Raw genomic sequence first — 16,882 nt, forward strand, 5'->3', positions numbered from 1 at the left:
CGGTCAGCGCCTGCGCACTCCCCCGGCCTTGTTCACCCGCGGTCACCTGGGCCCAAGCCCTCGTTGAATCATTCTGTTTTGCGTCCAACTCGTCCGTCCGCTCCTCCCCCGTCCCGTCCACCCCCTCATCACATACTTAATTACCTGTTAACGGTGACGAAGCACATCTCGTCCTTGCCCTGATAGAACCTGCAGTCCAGGGAGGAGGGGACACACATCAACAAGTAAATAACCAATTAGAAAATAAGGCTAGGCCAGACAGGCCGAGCAGCTTGAGAAAGGGAGGTGGTGGTTGAGTGCCTATTTTCAGTTGGGGGAAGGGAGTCAGAAGACGCCTAATAGGCTAAGCTGGGATATAAAGGTCCACAGGGATAATTTGTTTTCTCCTGTGACCAGGGAGATGGTCCAGTGTGTCTATCCCTGGTTTCACTCTTGCTGCCACTAAACACCATCTGCACTGCAGACAGGGTGAGCTTTCAAAATTGAAAATCAAGTCGTCCTCCAGGTTTCAACCTTCCCCATTTGCTTGGAATGAAATTCAGATTGCTTGTCATGACCTTGTCCCTGTTTCTGCATGGTACTTACACTGTTTTGAATTCTTCTATTATCTGTATGGAGTATGAGAATGTAACCTCCTTTTCTACTCTGCTCATAGATTTAGCTCCAGGGCCTTGAAAACAAATTGCCACATGGTGTGAAAAGAAGAGAAGCGAAAAGCAAAGGAGAAAAGGAAAGATATAAACATCTGAAGGCAGAGTTCCAAAGAATAGCAAAAAGAGATAAGAAAGCCTTCTTCAGCGATCAATGCAAAGAAATAGAGGAAAACAACAGAATGGCAAAGACTAGGGATCTCTTCAAGAAAATCAGAGATACCAAAGGAACATTTCATGCAAAGATGAGCTCGATAAAGGACAGAAATGGTATGGACCTAACAGAAGCAGAGGATATTAAGAAGATGGCAAGAATACACAGAAGAACTGTACAAAAAAGATCTTCACGACCCAGATAATCATGATGGTGTGATCACTGACCTAGAGCCAGACATCCTGGAATGTGAAGTCAAGTGGGCCTTAGAAAGCATCGCTATGAACAAAGCTAGTGGAGGTGATGGAACTCTGGGAGTTGGTGATGGACAGGGAGGCCTGGCGTGCTGCGATTCATGGGGTCGCAAAGAGTTGGACACGACTGAGCGACTGATCTGATCTGACCTGATCTGATGCTCAATAAAGGGATTCCCTGGTGGTTCAGACAGTAAAGCCTCTCTATCCTGCAATGCAGGAGACCTGGGTTCGATCCCTGGGTTGGGAAGATCCCCTGGAGAAAGAAATGGCAAACCACTCCAGTACTCTTGCCTAGAAAATTCCATGGATGGAAGAGCCTGGTGGGCTACAGTCCATGGGGTCACAAAGATACGACTGAGCGACTTCACTTCACATGCTCAATAAACATTAGCTGAATAAACCAATAATTTTCCATCTCTCTCATTAGCTTTGATTTTCTTAAAGAAATGAACCAAGTGTTGCTTTTTCAAAAAAAATTTCCATCACTAGTGATAAAGCTGGCATTTAATATGCTTCAATAAATATTTGCTGAAGAGGATAAAATAGGACCACAGCACAGCTGGGTAAACACTGCTACCTTGTACAAGGTAGTACTGGAGAACAAGAATATTATGAATAATAAAATGCATCCGGTCTTTCCTCCCTGTGTGGCTTTGGAACAGAGTGGCCAAGAACGCATGGTCTCTGAGGAGAGAACTGGTGATTTCACTGAAAGACTCCATTCCTTCTAGTTCCTTCTACTCTGTGGGGGAGAGGCAAGGAGAAGAAAACTTCAGCTTCCAACACTACTTGGTTTCTCTGTATTTTGTTTTCACATGAATGAAATAAATACAATATCTTACTTTAACTTGAACAGTAGTTTTCTATGAAAGACAAAACAAACAAGCATATAAAAAGGTCAATTTATTATACCTTTTGTTTGGTGGGATATCAGTGCCCTTTAAAACCCTACTATTCAAGTACAAATGATTATGTTTACAAAGTATTTACAATTTCAGTCTTCTTTCTTTATATTTTAAAACACAACAGCTATCTGGACACAACAATTAACAAAAAATCCTGAAGGTGGCAAAAGGGAAAGCCTCTGCCTGAGGAGGCTCACTTCAGTCTCCTGCTTCCCTCAACCCTCTGACCACCACCCGGCCCCCACTAGAACAAATGTCTCTGAATCAACGAAAAACTGGGTGACTGATTTCCACGGTGGCCAATTCCAGTTTGACAGTGTTTGGCTGCTTTATGTTCTGAAGATTTCTTTCAATCATTACCACTGCACTGGGGTGGGGGTCGGGGAGGGGGGACCCTATTCTGCAAGGTAATATGGGATTCTGCCAACAGTATCAATCTGAGGAAACCTGGAAAACACCACCCTAAACTCACACTTAAATATGTAAAGTTTAACCTTTAAAACAGAAGGTCAAGAAAACAATACACTGGAACTTTTACCTACAAATGACACTATGGAAGACTATGAGGTCAGTGGCGACATCTAGATGTTACTAAATTGAGTGATACCAATAAAACTATTTTCTCTCCCATATCTTGCGACAGGAAATTGCAAAGGAAACAACTTCTTTCACTCACATGGTAAGACAGGGCAGGAGTTCCACACTGCAAATATTCAGACTCCAGTTCTGTTCTCTTAGAAGGCTTTTGAGAGACTTTTCTAAATTTTTCTTCTAGTGTTCTAGATTAATAGAGGACTTCTATTCAGGCAGCTATTTCTAGGATATTCTAAACACTCAACATTTCACCACCATCTACAAAGAGACCGTCAACACTCCATGAAAGATAAGAACAAAACCATCGGCTGCACAAATTAAAATAAGCTGAAAAGGAGAATTCCTTTTTAGTTTTGCACATTTGAGGATTTAAAAAAATGTAGAAACTCTCCTCAGCACTCAGCTATGAAGTATTTCCTGCACGCAGTACTCTCTCATCACAGCAGGTACCAAAGCACAATGAACAAGTCAGAAGGCAAATTACAGTGTTCTGTTTTGGTATGTTCAATTTATTGAAATGTTAAATCCCTCCCACTTTCAACACCTCATTTTAACTTTTTTCCAAATTTCGTGCCAAGAAGGCAAAAATGAGCTGCTTAGTTGGCTTCACTAAGGTGTCAATTGCCATACTGCTGTCCACATAAATTGATGGGAAATAAGAAAAATTCAGGACAGAACACTTTCCTTTTTGTCATAAAAAGTGATATAAAGGGGGAGGAAACTGATTAAAATGAAAAATCTCTTGGTATGCTAAAACTTTTCCTTAGTACACAGAGACCTCACACAACCTGATCTCCAGGACCAAAACTGTAAAATATGCACGGAGACAGAGCAGAGAGGGTGTCATCAGACGAGTGCCTTTTCCTTGGGTGGACACTTCCAGGTAAGCAGACATCATCACCCAATCAAGTCCACTGCAGTTGCCATAGTGGGGAAAAAAAAAAACAACACCTAAAAGCAGCAAACACAGGGCCGCCTCTCTGCCCCTCAACCATGGGGCTGCCACGCCAAAGAGCTTGGACAGCTCCCCGCTTTAGGCAGAAACCCAAGCAGCCGATCTACTCACAGATGAGACATGACAAGTCTAGTATGAAGATGCCACCACATCCATTTCTGTAGATTATACTTGTAGGTGCATAAACACACCACCTGTATAGAGACTTCTCACCTCCGCAGGTCACGCCTGGGCTCGGCCTGAGAGCAAAGGGGCGATGCAGGCTGCCTGCCCTCAGTGGGCATCTGGCCCCACCCTGCACTCAGCGGTGCACTCTGCAGTGTGACGACCCTTGCACAGCACTCTGGGCCCTGAACCACTCCCAGATGGGAGCCTCACAAAGTCTTCGGGAGCTGCCTCAATACTCTAAGTCCAATTACAAGTTTATCCAAAACCTGGGAAAATACTGTGGATGTACTGGGATGGGAGCAGTCCCAAAGGTTCCGTTTACATGGAAACTGGTCATTCTAGGGGAAGCCACACCAGTGCTCTTTGGAATGAAAATTCAACCTCAGGTCACTTCCGTTCAATGCCAGCTGGGGACACGTTATAAATGTGCTTCGATATGTATCAGCCTTAAGCCTCTCCTTTAAGGGTCCAAACAAGTCACATTTTAGGAGGGAGGGGAAAAATCACACTGGTTTTCTCTGAGATGACCTACCTTAGATGTTAGACAGTTTTTCTCCTCCCATACTGTGTTTTCAAATAGGAATAAAGAACCAAACAGAGGCAGATGCTGTCAGACCACGTTTTAGCTTCTATGGTCTACTTTATGACTCACTGCACCTTCCAAATGGCTGCTTGCAACATGCAAAACACTGTACACTAACAGAGAAATTCTAGCTGGCTTTCAAGACCCAGCACTATTGCTCTGGAGGAGAAACTAAAGGTCAAACACCTAGGAAAAACTGCCACTGTCACTTTTTCGATCAGTTACGTAACACAGAAAGGGTGTTCGCTGAGAATTGCCGCTCCAGGTGCTGAACATCCCACAGGACCCAGTCCCAGGGTTCAGTAAATAAAGTCTATCCCATCTTGGTAGGACGGTGGAACGCACAGGTAGCCCGCCTGGGGCTGCCCCTCTGTCCCAACTAGGGGCACGGAGGTTTGGTGGGCGTCTTTAACCTGACGGCAGGGACCCTCATCTGGAGCTTGGGCTGCTGGTTCGGGCTGTCGGAGGCGGCTGGCACCTGGGCAGGGGTGGGGACACCAGGGGTCTGCAGCTGGGCGGCCGCTGTGGTCACCACTTGCTGCTGCATGAGCTTCTGCTGCACCACCTGTGCTGTCGCCGTCACCGCAGGGATCATCTGGACCTGCTGCCCAGCAGCTGTCGCCTGGGTGAGAGTCACAGTCTGAGGGGAAGCCTGAGCCAAAAGAGAAACACACAGTGTCGAAAATGCATGTCAGATGACACACAAAATTAAACACTCTTGGGTGTGGGAAGGAGGGGTGTTTAGAAACTTAGCTAGCACGAATGCATCTGTGAAGTGTAAAAACTACCCAACATATCAAAATAGGACCTCCAGTGTCTAACCAAACAAAAGTCAGAACACTGAACTATTGGTGCTTTTAGGCTAAAAGTGGATGATGCCTCTGGGGAAACGCACACGTCAACGACTGGGGACTGACAGCGCTGGTGTTCAGCTTCTAATACCATTTGGTTTCTTGAAATCTACGTGCCAGCGTGATTTTGAACAAAATAAAATTATTTTAAAGCACTGCTTTTATACTACCACATTTCTCAGCAGTAAATAAAATGGTAAGAACCCGAAAGCTAGGCTCTGTTAGGAAGGTGTGTTAGGTTGGTGCAAAAGTAATTGCAGTTTTGGATTGTGAATTTTATAGGCTCAAACACATTTTTATTAGTCAAAATAGGAACCATTAAAATCAACACATTTTTGCCAATGGGAAGTAAGTTTGCTTATTCTTCTACCATAAAAATCTGTGCTTCTGGATTCAATGAATTCTTGAAAAGCATTTTCTGCATCCTGCTTGTGGTGAATGTGTTTTCCCTGCAAAAAGCTATCAAGAGATGAGATGAGTATGGTGGATGAGGCAAGAGTTCACAGCCCAATTTGTTCAACTTTTGAAGCATTGGTTGTGCGATGTGCAGTCGGGCGTTGTGAAAATTGGGCCCTTTTTATTGACCAATGCCAGCTGCAGGTATTGCAGTTTTCGGTGCATCTCATCAATTTGCTGAGCATACTTCTCAGATGTAATGATTTTGCCAGGATTCAGAAAGAATTCAGAAAATCAGACCACTAGCACACCACCAAACAGTGACCATGAACATTGTGGGTCCGAGTTTGGCTTTGGCAAGTGCTTTGAAGCTTCTTCTTGGTCCAGCCACTGAGCTAGCTGTCGCTGGTTGTCGTATGAATAATCCACCTTTCGTGGCACGTCACAACCTGATCGAGAAATGGTTCGTTGCTGTGTACAGTAAGAGAAGACGGCACTTCAAAACGATTTTTTTTCATTTGCAGTCAGCTCATGAGGCATCATGTATTCAGCTTTTTCACCTTTCCAATTTGTTTCAAATGCCCAGGGATTGTAGAATGGTTGATGTTGAGTTCTTCAGCAATTTCTCAGGTAGTTGTAAGAGGATCAGCTTCTATGATAGCTCTCAATTGGTCATTGTCAACTACTGATGGCTGGAAACTATGCTCCTCATCTTCAAGGCTCTCGCCTCCTTTGGAAAACTTCTTGAACCACCAGTGCACTGTATGTTTGTTAGCAGTTTCTAGGCCAAATGCGGAGAAGGCGATGGCACCCCACTCCAGTACTCTTGCCTGGAAAATCCCATGGACGGAGGAGCCTGGTGGGCTGCAGTCCATGGGGTCGATAAGAGTCCGGCACGACTGAGTGACTTCACTTTCACTTTTCACTTTCATGCATTGGTGAAGGGAATGGCAACCCACTCCAGTGTTCTTGCCTGGAGAATCCCAGGGATGGAGGAGCCTGGTGGGCTGCCGTCTCTGGGGTCGCACAGAGTCGGACACGACTGAAGTGACTTAGCAGCAGCAGCAGGCCAAATGTGTCACTGATATTGTGAGTTTTCTTCCCTACTTTACGACCCATTTTGAATTTGAATTAAAAAAAAATCACTCAGATTTGCTTTTTGTCTAACATTTCCATAGTCTAAAATAAATCTAAAATAAACAGGAAGTAATAAGTCATTAGCAAAAAACATTAAGTGAGAACTGCACATTAAAATGATGTATAACAACCACATTTATTAAGAATGTATTCCAGTATCAAACAGCAAATTTCAATAATGCAAAAACTGCAATTACATTTGCACCAACCTGATAAGTCCTGGTTGCTGCCTGTATTATTCTACTTCTGAACTCAAGGTCAATACGAGCAGATTCTCTTTTCTTTGTTTCCCTAAAACTCATGTGTGGTGGCTTCAGCTGTCATGATACACCTAAGATTACTGGCTGAAGGAAGAATCCCAGAAATGAGCCCCTTCTCTGTACACATGACACTGAGTCTGAACACATCTGTTCAGGCTTTTTCCTGCCAGATTAACGATATCAAGTGTTTTCCCCAAAGTTAACTGCTTTTTCTATACTATGAAAATGACAAGCAGTTCTCTAGGAATTAAAATTCTGTTTCTTCAGAGAGAAACCGAGATCTCTCTCTGTGAGTACCTCCTAGGTGGCTCTGGTCTCCGGATCCTACCTGTTGGGAAGCAGAGGCGACCTGCTGGATGCTGGCCACGGGTGTCTGCTGTTGGACAACTTGAGGGATTTTTGCAACCTTGGACAAAAGGAAAAAAGCCAAACACAGAGGCCGAATCAGTGTGTGCACGAAAAGACATTTCTCACCCTTTCTCTCCTTCTCAGCTCTTAATGCAAAACAAAAACAAAAACAAAACAGTGGTCAGATGCCACAAAATAGCAACTCTCAAAGTGTGCTCACCTGGAGCCCAGAAAGTTGGTTATTGCACTTTTGTACTGAATAACAATTGTCTTCCTAATCTGTAATCATCTGTAATCTGAGGCTTTACTGGTCTCATATTTCAGACAGTCACATTTTTCTTTTACTAAAAATCTCTGGAAGTTTACGTGAGAGAATTAAATGGAAGATGGGACATTTGGGCGCCACTCCAGGCGTGCTTCCACTGTGAAGCGCCCTGGACCCATGCCACGGTTCAGCCCTAGTCCCGAGATGTGCCACCAAGTGGTTCCTTCAGCACTTTTCTTCATCACAACCGAGATATTCCTCTTTATAAAACAAAATTTTCCACCCGATGGTCACTTTTTGTAAACCTGCATATCGTGCTATCTTGACACAATAAGACAATTCAGGCCATCTGTCTACTCAGGGCTTCAGGGGCACAGGCTCACAGAAGCAGAAGGGGCTCCCAAGTGGGCAGCTGCTGGGGGCCATGGAAACCCTGCTCAGGCCTCTAACTGGTAGAACGGGATGAAAATAAGTCATGCCCAAGATAATTCTGGAGAAAATGTGAAATTATATGATGTACTTGCAAATAACAAGCTCTGAGTAAATATGAATTCTCATTAAGAAATTAAAATTAATCAAAAGACATTTACTAGTTTACTATAACTTAAATCAAAAACTGTGAGTAGAATTTACTGAGATCAAAGCAACCCCTGACTGAACCCTGTGTTCCTCTGACAGGAGAGATGGGCAATCAGCTGCTATAGCACACGGGCCACAGCTCAGATGGGCAGACACTGAATATGCTGAAATGCCGTGGATAAAACTAAGGTGACACCTATATTTTGTTTTTATTTTACCCTAGTCCCTCTTTATTTTTTTAATTGGAGGATGATTACTTTACAATGCTGTGTTGATTTCTGCCATACAATAATACGAATCAGCCATAACCATATAAATATCCCCTGCCTCTTGAGCTCCCTCCCACCCCTCCCCTAAGGTGACATCTCAAATGCATCAATAAATTTGCACAGTCCAGAGCTCCCAGTTTCAAAATCTAAGCAAAGAGGGGAGACCCCAAGCCATGACAAGGCTCCAAAGACCCTGTGCTGCAGGTGAAGCCTTAGACTGGGTTTTCACCACCCCCCGGGTGTGGCAGACAGGAGACGCATCCAAACCCGCTCTCAGGGGGAGCTAACAGGGGGGCCTCATGCTGCCCCCTACAGCTGCAATCCTGTCACTCAAAGGGTCTGTGAGGAGGTCACCTGAGACTTCAGTGGTGGGCAGGGGAGGAGGAGACACAGGCTGAGAGACCAAACCCTCAAGCCACAAGCTCATGTGGTCCTGACTGCACCCACAGAAGCCTAGCAGAAGGAAGAACCTACCTTCCACCCAAACCTCAAAGCCTTCCCACAAACAAGCTTCAAGGGAAACTGGCTCACAACAAGACAATTTCTATAAAGACAAAAAACCCCACAGTTCCTGAAGCAAGAACAGTGGAAAAGAAATAAGTAAAATCAGCTGAACCTTGACTTCAAATAGGGGAATTACCAGACACGCACAAAATAGTATGCTGCTCTGCGCAGCTTGAAAACACGTGTGTGAACAAGAAACTACAAAGACCAAGCAGATCTGAGATAAAAACAAACAAAACTTCAAAGAATAAGAATAAAATAAGTATCACCAAAATTAAAATTCAATGGGCAAATTTTAACAGCAAATTAGACCTAACAAAAGGGAAAATCATTGAAGAGGAAGGCAGGTTAGAGGATGTCACTCAGAATATAGCACAAAGAGACAATGAGAGGAGAATACAAGAGACTGAAGGTGCGTGGGAGGCGGGGATGCAGCAGCGGTGGCATCTACCGCAATAACGGCTGGCCAATGCCCAGGTTCCAGGGGGTCGACAGATACCAAGCCAGGGCGTCATGGCATTCATAAAACCCAAGACAAAGAAAGGCACTTTCCAGGCAGTGCTAGTGGTAAAGAATCTGCCTGCAACGCAGGAGACACAACAGACGTGGGTTTAATCCCTGGGTCGGGAGGATCCCCTGGAGAAGGAAGTGGCAACCCACTCTAGTACTCTTGACTGGGAAATCCCACGGACAGAGGAGCCTGGCAGGCTACAGTCCGTGGGGTCACAAAGAGTCAGACATGACTGAGCAGGCACACACAGAGTTTCTTTGTAGTTTGATGCTATAGGAGGTGTTTGTCCAGGTCCAAGTATTGCAGCAAAAGGCCCCAAGTCCCAGCCTGTCTCAAGACCACCAGTATTTCTCAAGCAGCAGTTATACACAAGACACTGGGCTAAATGCTGAGATTACAAAGATGGACAAAGAAAAGGTCTCAAAAGAAAACAAGAAAAGACAAGTTACATAGAAGCAGTGACCTGCTAGACAGACATCGGACTTCTCATCAGCAATAAAAGACCAGGAAACAGGGACAGCTGTTAATGTGCTGAGAAAATAAATGTTCATCTAGAATTCCACACCAAGAAGTATCTTTCAGGAATAAGAGTGAAATACATGCATTTTCAAACACTACAGGAAACTCCAAAGAATGGACTTCAAGCAGAAGACAAGTAGTTTTACACGAAAAGTGCCAAGGCAACAGGAGAGAAGGAAACTGTGACCACAGCACACGTGGGTGCAGAGGCTGGAGCAAGTGTGACAGACCAGCGCTCAGAGCAGAGCTGAGAGGGGCTCGCGCTGCTCTGTGAAAAGGCACACCTGCACATGGACATTTTAGGAAAACCGCTTCAGAGAACCCAGCGAAAACAGGCAGTTTTCAAACAAGTAGAGGAGAAAAAAGAGAAAGACAAAAATAAATAGACCAATGGAAGGAGAGAAGACAAGTAAGGCAGGATGAGAACACAGAGCAAGCTGAAAACCCAAACAGAATGGAAGCCAAAGGCCACCCTTCCAGGTCTCACCACAAAGGTGAGCAAATCTGTCACATCAGCTGAGATGCAGGACGAAGGCAGTGCAGCAGCATCTACCCGACCATTTCTGTGACATATGTATGAAACAGAGAAAATGAAAGACGGAAACAATGCATCAGAAAATTCTAACACAAAATGGGTGGAGTTCTCAGTTTGAGGCAGAGCAGGCTGCCAGACCAAAACAGTACTTCAAAGTAATAAAATTACAAAGTTTAATTTATGTGTAGCTAATAATAAAGAGCTTCCCAGGTGGTGCTAGTGGTAAAGAACCGGCCAGCCAATGCAGGAGACCAGGGTCCAATCCCTGAGTCAGGAAGATCCCCTGGAAAAGAAAATTGCAATCCATTCCAATATTCTTGACTGGAAAATTCCATGGACAGAGGAGCCTGGTGGGCTACAGTCTATGGAGTCACAAAGAGTTGGACATGACTGAAGTGACTTAGCATACACACAATAATAAAGAACCTAATATAAAAAGCAAAAATAGAAAGGAACATAAGGAAAAACGGATAAATCCAAAATCAGAATGGGAGATTTTTTCTTCCAATTTTTGGACATGCCACGCAGCATGTGGGATCTTAGTTCTCTGACCAGGGATTAAACTCATGCCCCCTGCCTGCGCTGGAAGCACAGAGTCCCAACTACTGGAGCTCCAGGGAAGTCCCAGAATGGGAGCTTTTAATACACCTGTCTCATAATTGACAGAATAAACCTGACCTGGAGGTGACAAAGGGAGCCCACAGCCACACCCTGCACCAACACAAACCATATCTCAGCACACTTCCCTGCAAGATCAGCGCTGGGCCGGGGCTGGAGTGTGAAGAGCAGCAGAGGGTTTGGCCCAGGTAAGGTCAGGACGAAACTGCTGTCCCGGGGCTGGAAGAGGAGCTGCAGTGCACAGGAGGGTCTCAGGTATTGGAGGTGCACACCTCCAGGGAGCCATCCTCAGGCAGCTGGGATGAAAACTGTGCCCGGGGTCGGGGGGGACGACACAACCTCCCTGGTTGTCCAGTGGTTAAGAATCCACCTCCCGATGTAGGGGATGCAGGTTTGATCCCTGGTTGGGGACTAAGATCCCACATGCCCCAGAGCAACCAACCCCAAGCGTTACAACGCAAGATTCTAAGAGCCAAAACAAGACCTGCCGCAGTCAGGAAACATAATAAAAACAAGCAAACAAAAACCCTGTGAGGAATGGCAACTGGCTACAGATATGAATCTGGACTCATCAGGAGAGATGGGCTCACAGCCTCATGACTAGAGTGACTACGAGGAGAGGGGTGCAGACAGAGGGTTTTTAAAAAGACAAAACACCAAACAAGCAAAGGAACAAAAACTTGTAGCCAACTAGATCAAGAAGGGAATTTTCTTATGTGCTGAAGGGTGAGTTTAAAAATTCAACCCTGCAGAATGACCAAGGAGAGCGATGTGGCTGAGCTTCCTATCTGCGCCTGCCCTACAAGCCCTCGTGAGCAGGAAGAACGGGAAGGAGGAAGGGGAAGGTGTCGCCACCAGACTCACAGGTGACAGTGTCAACACAAATGATAGAAGGACAGACTGAGGCTGCAGGATTCAAAAGTCAACACACACAGTGCCTTAGAGACACATAAAAGAGAGGGAACTCACAGTAGAACAGCAGAAAATGCTACTACTCAGGAATAAACCCGGGATGAGCAATAAGATCCTTATGGGAAAAAAAACAAGAAACTTACTTGAAGGGCCTTAAATAAGATTTAAACAGTAAAGGGTGTCTCATGTTGGTGAATCTGAAGTCAAGGCTGTAGAGATGTCTACTCTCCCCCAAACTGATCTACAGGGTCAATGTATTCTAACAAAAACCCCATCAGTTTGATTGTGATGTGAACACTTAATACGCTGACTCAAAATTCAGAACTTCTGTTCGTAAAGTGAGTGAGAAGATAAGCTACAAGCTGGGAAAAGTATGACATAGACCCGAATGTGAACACCAGGATATACAACTGCACCGGGAAGCCCTGAACAGGCTTGTCCCTTGAAAGGGGCCCCAACAATCAGCAGATTCACCAAGAACAGAATCACACAGCTGCTAGAGGAAGGCAGACAGCAGGCCAGGCCGGCGTGGGTGGAGGCCAGGGGACCACATAGCGCCTCAGCAGGGTGTGTGCCCAAGCCCCACACCCCGTCCCAGACATTACATGTGGCGCTTACATGCAGGACCCACAGGATGTGTGACACTGGGCTGGGCAGCACGGGGAGCAGCAGAGGGAGAGCTCACGAGTTCCTGAAGCACAGGGACGACCACGAGCCCTGGAGAAGCCTCACCAGCACAAAGGCTGCCACTGCGGTGGGCCCTCAGCGTGGTCCCCAGGCCACACTGTGGGGCCCCACAGTGTGTTTCATGGGGTGCTGATCTGTGGTCCCCCTTGTTCTACCTCTGAGTGCCCCTCTGCCAAGTCTGTTGTCAGTCCACAGGCTCCCTCCTGCTCACCTGGATCTGGGTCTGCACCTGCTGGGTCCCGGCCAGTTTCTGGGCCTGGGAGATGGGTGTGGTGAGAAACTGGGTTTTAAGGGCTGGCTGGGTGGCATAGGTGACCTTCTGTGGTTGGCCCTGAGCAGCAATCTGCTGTGCTGTGATCTGAGGAAAGAGACCGCCCAGGGTTAGAGCTGCGTCCCCGTCTCAGAGCCATCAGGCCTCCTCCCGGGCCCTGCCCTCCCCCAGGTGCCCACAGCATTGACCACCCCAGCTCCCAGCCCTGCCTGCCCACTGCCCCCACCCCCAGAGCCCAGTCCCAGGTCATCGCTTCCTCTCCTGGGAGGTCCCCTCACAACCCAGGCTGGGCTTCATCTCCACATCTTCTTCAGAACCTGGGGCCACGTCAGCTCATCAGGTGAGTGAGTGAGTGAACTTGACAAGACAGGAGACACATGTGCACAATTTCTCGAATCTAATTTTAAGAATTTGACATATACTCAAATACATTTAGGACAAATAGAAACAAACTATATGCACAATCTTTGCATCTTTAGTCTGATTTTTAGCTTTCCCTGCCAGGAGAATTTAAATACTATTCTATTTAATACTATTTCTATTCAGAAAGCCATGCGTAATACACAGACCATATATTTGGTTACAAAGTCACCTCCGTGCACAAACATTTTTAAGGTCTCAAAAGTCTTCTTTCAAGTCATATGAACATACAGACCAGCACATTCATAAAGCCCTTCTTCTCTCTTTTGGATGTTGGCTAAGCCTCCATGCTGACCCAGCCCTGCCTGTCCAGCACTCCCCACTCACAAGTCACTTCATTTCTCTACGTGTCAGTTTCTGAGAATGGGTGCCAGCACCCACAGAGCCCTCAGCACACAGAGGGAATGTTCCAGCTCCGGTTCAGAAAACAGATACAGCACACAGTTCAGTATCAGCAGTCAGAAATCAGCACAATGATACATCATGATCTGTAGGCCAGGCTTCATGCCACCAGAAGCAGACGGAAAACAGAATGCCTTGCACTCTGCTCCTGCTCGTCAACATGGGCCTGCAAGTACAACCCCGAACCCCCACCTCCAAGGAGGATTTGCTTTTGGGAGCTCAATCAGCCCAGAGCTGCCTCCCAGCCTTCTGAGTCAGGGTATCAGCAACACACTGACAATACTCCTCTTGCAGTACCTTTGTCCACGGTCTCTTCCCTCCCTCCATCCATCCTCTGAACATGAGCACCAGTGTACACACACTCTCTCACATGGACACGGTCCTTGCCTGGCCTCTTGACAGCTCGACAGCCGTGGCCTGGCTCCATCTGTCCAGTACACCCAGGTGGGTCGCACACCATGAGCTACACCCATGTCCTAGAATCCTCTGGCACCTCCCCAGTCATGCAATTCCATAGACTGAGTCCATCATGGTTGCTCCCACAAGCCCTCGGTGCATGGGGGTCTCTCTCCCTCCAGGGTGAAGCCTAAGACCATCCTCTGTGCTGCCCAAGCCCACAACCATAGGGTCTCCTGTGTGACGAGGCCAGGCAACCAGGCAGGGCCCATTATTCAGGACCCTCTCCACCTCTGTGCATCCAATGCTTGGCAGCAGGGCCCACCTCAAATGCAGCGGGGATGCTAGGGACCCCAGTACCCAGTACCTTCTGCTGGACAGTGGCAGGGCCTGGGGCAGCCTGCGGCTGGATGGCCTTCTGCTGCTGGACGGCTTGCTGCTTGAGCTTCAGCAGCTGCTGGACGTGCACAGGCTGGGCCACGACAGTCTGTCCTGCGAACACCAAGCAGATCATTTAATTACGAGCACCAGGGACGAACAAGGTCTCAGGACTCACACTGAGTTCAGCTTCAGTGATTTCTTTACAGAAAATAACAGCCTGAAATGGTGTTGAGGCAAATAAAGCCGTCTCTTATGACAACTTTAAATGTTTCTGGGTTCATAATAACATTCAGACAAAGGTCTGGGAAGCTGAGAATGTTAACGGTTAAATCAAGGGACACCTCTGCTAACACACACTGTGACACTCAGAAAAGGGCTGACGGCCATGGCTACTAGAAAAGGCTTGTCAGCCCCACTGAAGGCTGTAAGCAGGGGGTGATGTGCGGGGGGAGCAAGGGGCGGCGTGAGACAGGCACCTGCGGCTTTCTGCGGCTGCCCGATGGCCACACTGATCCCAGCAACGTTCATGGGCAGAGTCGTGACGCCCGGCGAGGAGACCACAGCTGCTGGCACTGACACCACCGGGGGCTTCGCCAGCGCCACCTGGGCCGGCTGGGGTGCTGGGGCCTGCATCTGCCCTTGCGCCTGCAGCTGTGAAGTGGGGACCCGGGTCTAGACAATGAAAATAATGGGAGAGTCCAGAGATATTCAGGATTCCATGCACCTGCAAACATTTCCCACCAGAGGTCAAGTGGTGAGAAACTGAAAAACTCATGAAGGTGCAATGTGGTGCTCAGCTAACGGAAAACACCTTGCTGTGGGCTGCCTACGCCCCCTGCCCATCACCAAGAGACGCAGGGAGCGGGGCTCAGAAAGCCCCACGTGTGCCCGGGCACACTGCCGCTCAGCCACGGCTCCTGTCCTGTCCCACAGGGCACGTGCGTCTCTGCCTCGCCCTACACCTCAGAGCCTCACAGCAGCCCCAGACTGCCACGTCTCCTAGCCTCATCTCCTAGTCTTTCAGCGACAACCCTTACCCTGAGACTACTGCCACAGCCTCCCACGGGCCACGCTCGGGCCCCATCTCCTGAGACTTCGTTATCACGCTGCTTCCAAACACTTCTTTCCTTAAGTTGTATTTTTAAAAAGGAAAATGGAAATAGACCCGTTTTTACATGTACAAAACTCAGAAAAAGAAAATATGTCTTATCTGTATGGCTCGCTGGGAAAGTGTGTAAAATGAGATGAACTTTAGGTATTTTGTAATCTGAGTCTCTTCCTTTTGTAACAATCCTTTTGCAAAGCTGCATACTATTCCACCATGTGCTTGCTATACAGTCTATTTAGGTGACTCCTTAGTGATGGCGATTTAACCCTCTCCTAACAGTCCCAATACAAGTTTGTGTATTTATCACTTTGTACTTGTTCTATTATTTCTTCAGAATGTAACAGAAACGAATCACTGGGTAAAATAACATGCATGTTTCTTAGCTCAACTGACTAGAACTCTCTCCAGAGGGAGCCAGTTCCCGCCAGCAAGTCCCATTCAAGGAATGGGCTCCCCAACCTGGCCTTCAAGTGTGATCACTACTCTGCTCGTTTGAATTGGCATTTTTTGTGAACACAGGCAACACCAAGCTTGCTCTCACAGTTTTTACCTACTTCTGTCCCTTCTCTTACAGACTCAGAGTGAAGCACCCAAGAAGCAGAGCCTGGACCCCCAAGTTACAGCTGTGTTGTGGGTGATGAGTTGTAGGATCTGGGTGTTACTAAAGGTGTGTGGCTTGGTTTCTGCACCTGCAAAATGGAGTTAGCATCACAGCACCCACTCCCACCTCAGCACCAATCAGGTGACAGGCAGAGAGGCTCAGGCAGCACCCAGCCCAGAGCAGGGTTCCTAGTGCTAGCTGTCACCAGGTGTGACAGAATGGCCCACCAGACACTCCCTCGGCTCCTGCTGATTGTGACTGACCGTCCCAGACACCCCTCTCCCCCTAGCATCATCCCCTCGTTCAGAAATCTCCAACGTCTCTCCGTGCCCGCAGAGCACTGTGATCCTGGAGCCTGGCTCTGGGGCCTCACTAGCCCCTCTGGCTCCTGCAGTCTCCCCTACCTCCCCTCTGCCCAGCAGCACTGGCATACTTTCCATGCGCCCGGTCTCATGCTCCCCTCATCCCCCATGGAAACCCTGCTCTCCCTTCATGGTCTGGCTTGCTTCCCTCCTCCCTGACCTCTCAGGCCACCATAAGCTTTGTGACACTGACGTTCTGGAGCACGACTGTGTACATGTTTCCCATATGTGTGCTGTGCTTCGCCCTCTCCAAGGAGAACTTAAAGTTCTTGGGGAAAGACCAT

The 16,882-nt window shown here is 47.3% G+C and overlaps 1 protein-coding gene and 1 long non-coding RNA gene across 2 annotated transcripts in view; one reads left to right on the top strand and one right to left on the bottom strand.

Moving 5' to 3' along the window:
* Positions 1–2: 2 nt before the first annotated feature.
* Positions 3–2,850, top strand: LOC132342604 (uncharacterized). The gene is made up of 2 exons (XR_009491052.1): positions 3–224; positions 656–2,850. It is a non-coding gene; the product is annotated as an uncharacterized lncRNA (long non-coding RNA).
* EP400 (E1A binding protein p400) overlaps positions 1,945–16,882 on the bottom strand; it is an 88,155-nt gene continuing 73,217 nt past the window's right edge. Inside the window, 5 exon segments of the mRNA NM_001206859.1 lie at positions 1,945–4,918; positions 7,239–7,316; positions 12,869–13,015; positions 14,514–14,638; positions 15,004–15,199. Of these exon segments, the coding sequence (NP_001193788.1) occupies positions 4,646–4,918; positions 7,239–7,316; positions 12,869–13,015; positions 14,514–14,638; positions 15,004–15,199 (819 nt within the window). The 3' untranslated portion in view covers positions 1,945–4,645.

Source organism: Bos taurus, chromosome 17 (genome assembly GCF_002263795.3).
Source record: "Bos taurus isolate L1 Dominette 01449 registration number 42190680 breed Hereford chromosome 17, ARS-UCD2.0, whole genome shotgun sequence".
NCBI lineage: Eukaryota > Metazoa > Chordata > Mammalia > Artiodactyla > Bovidae > Bos > Bos taurus.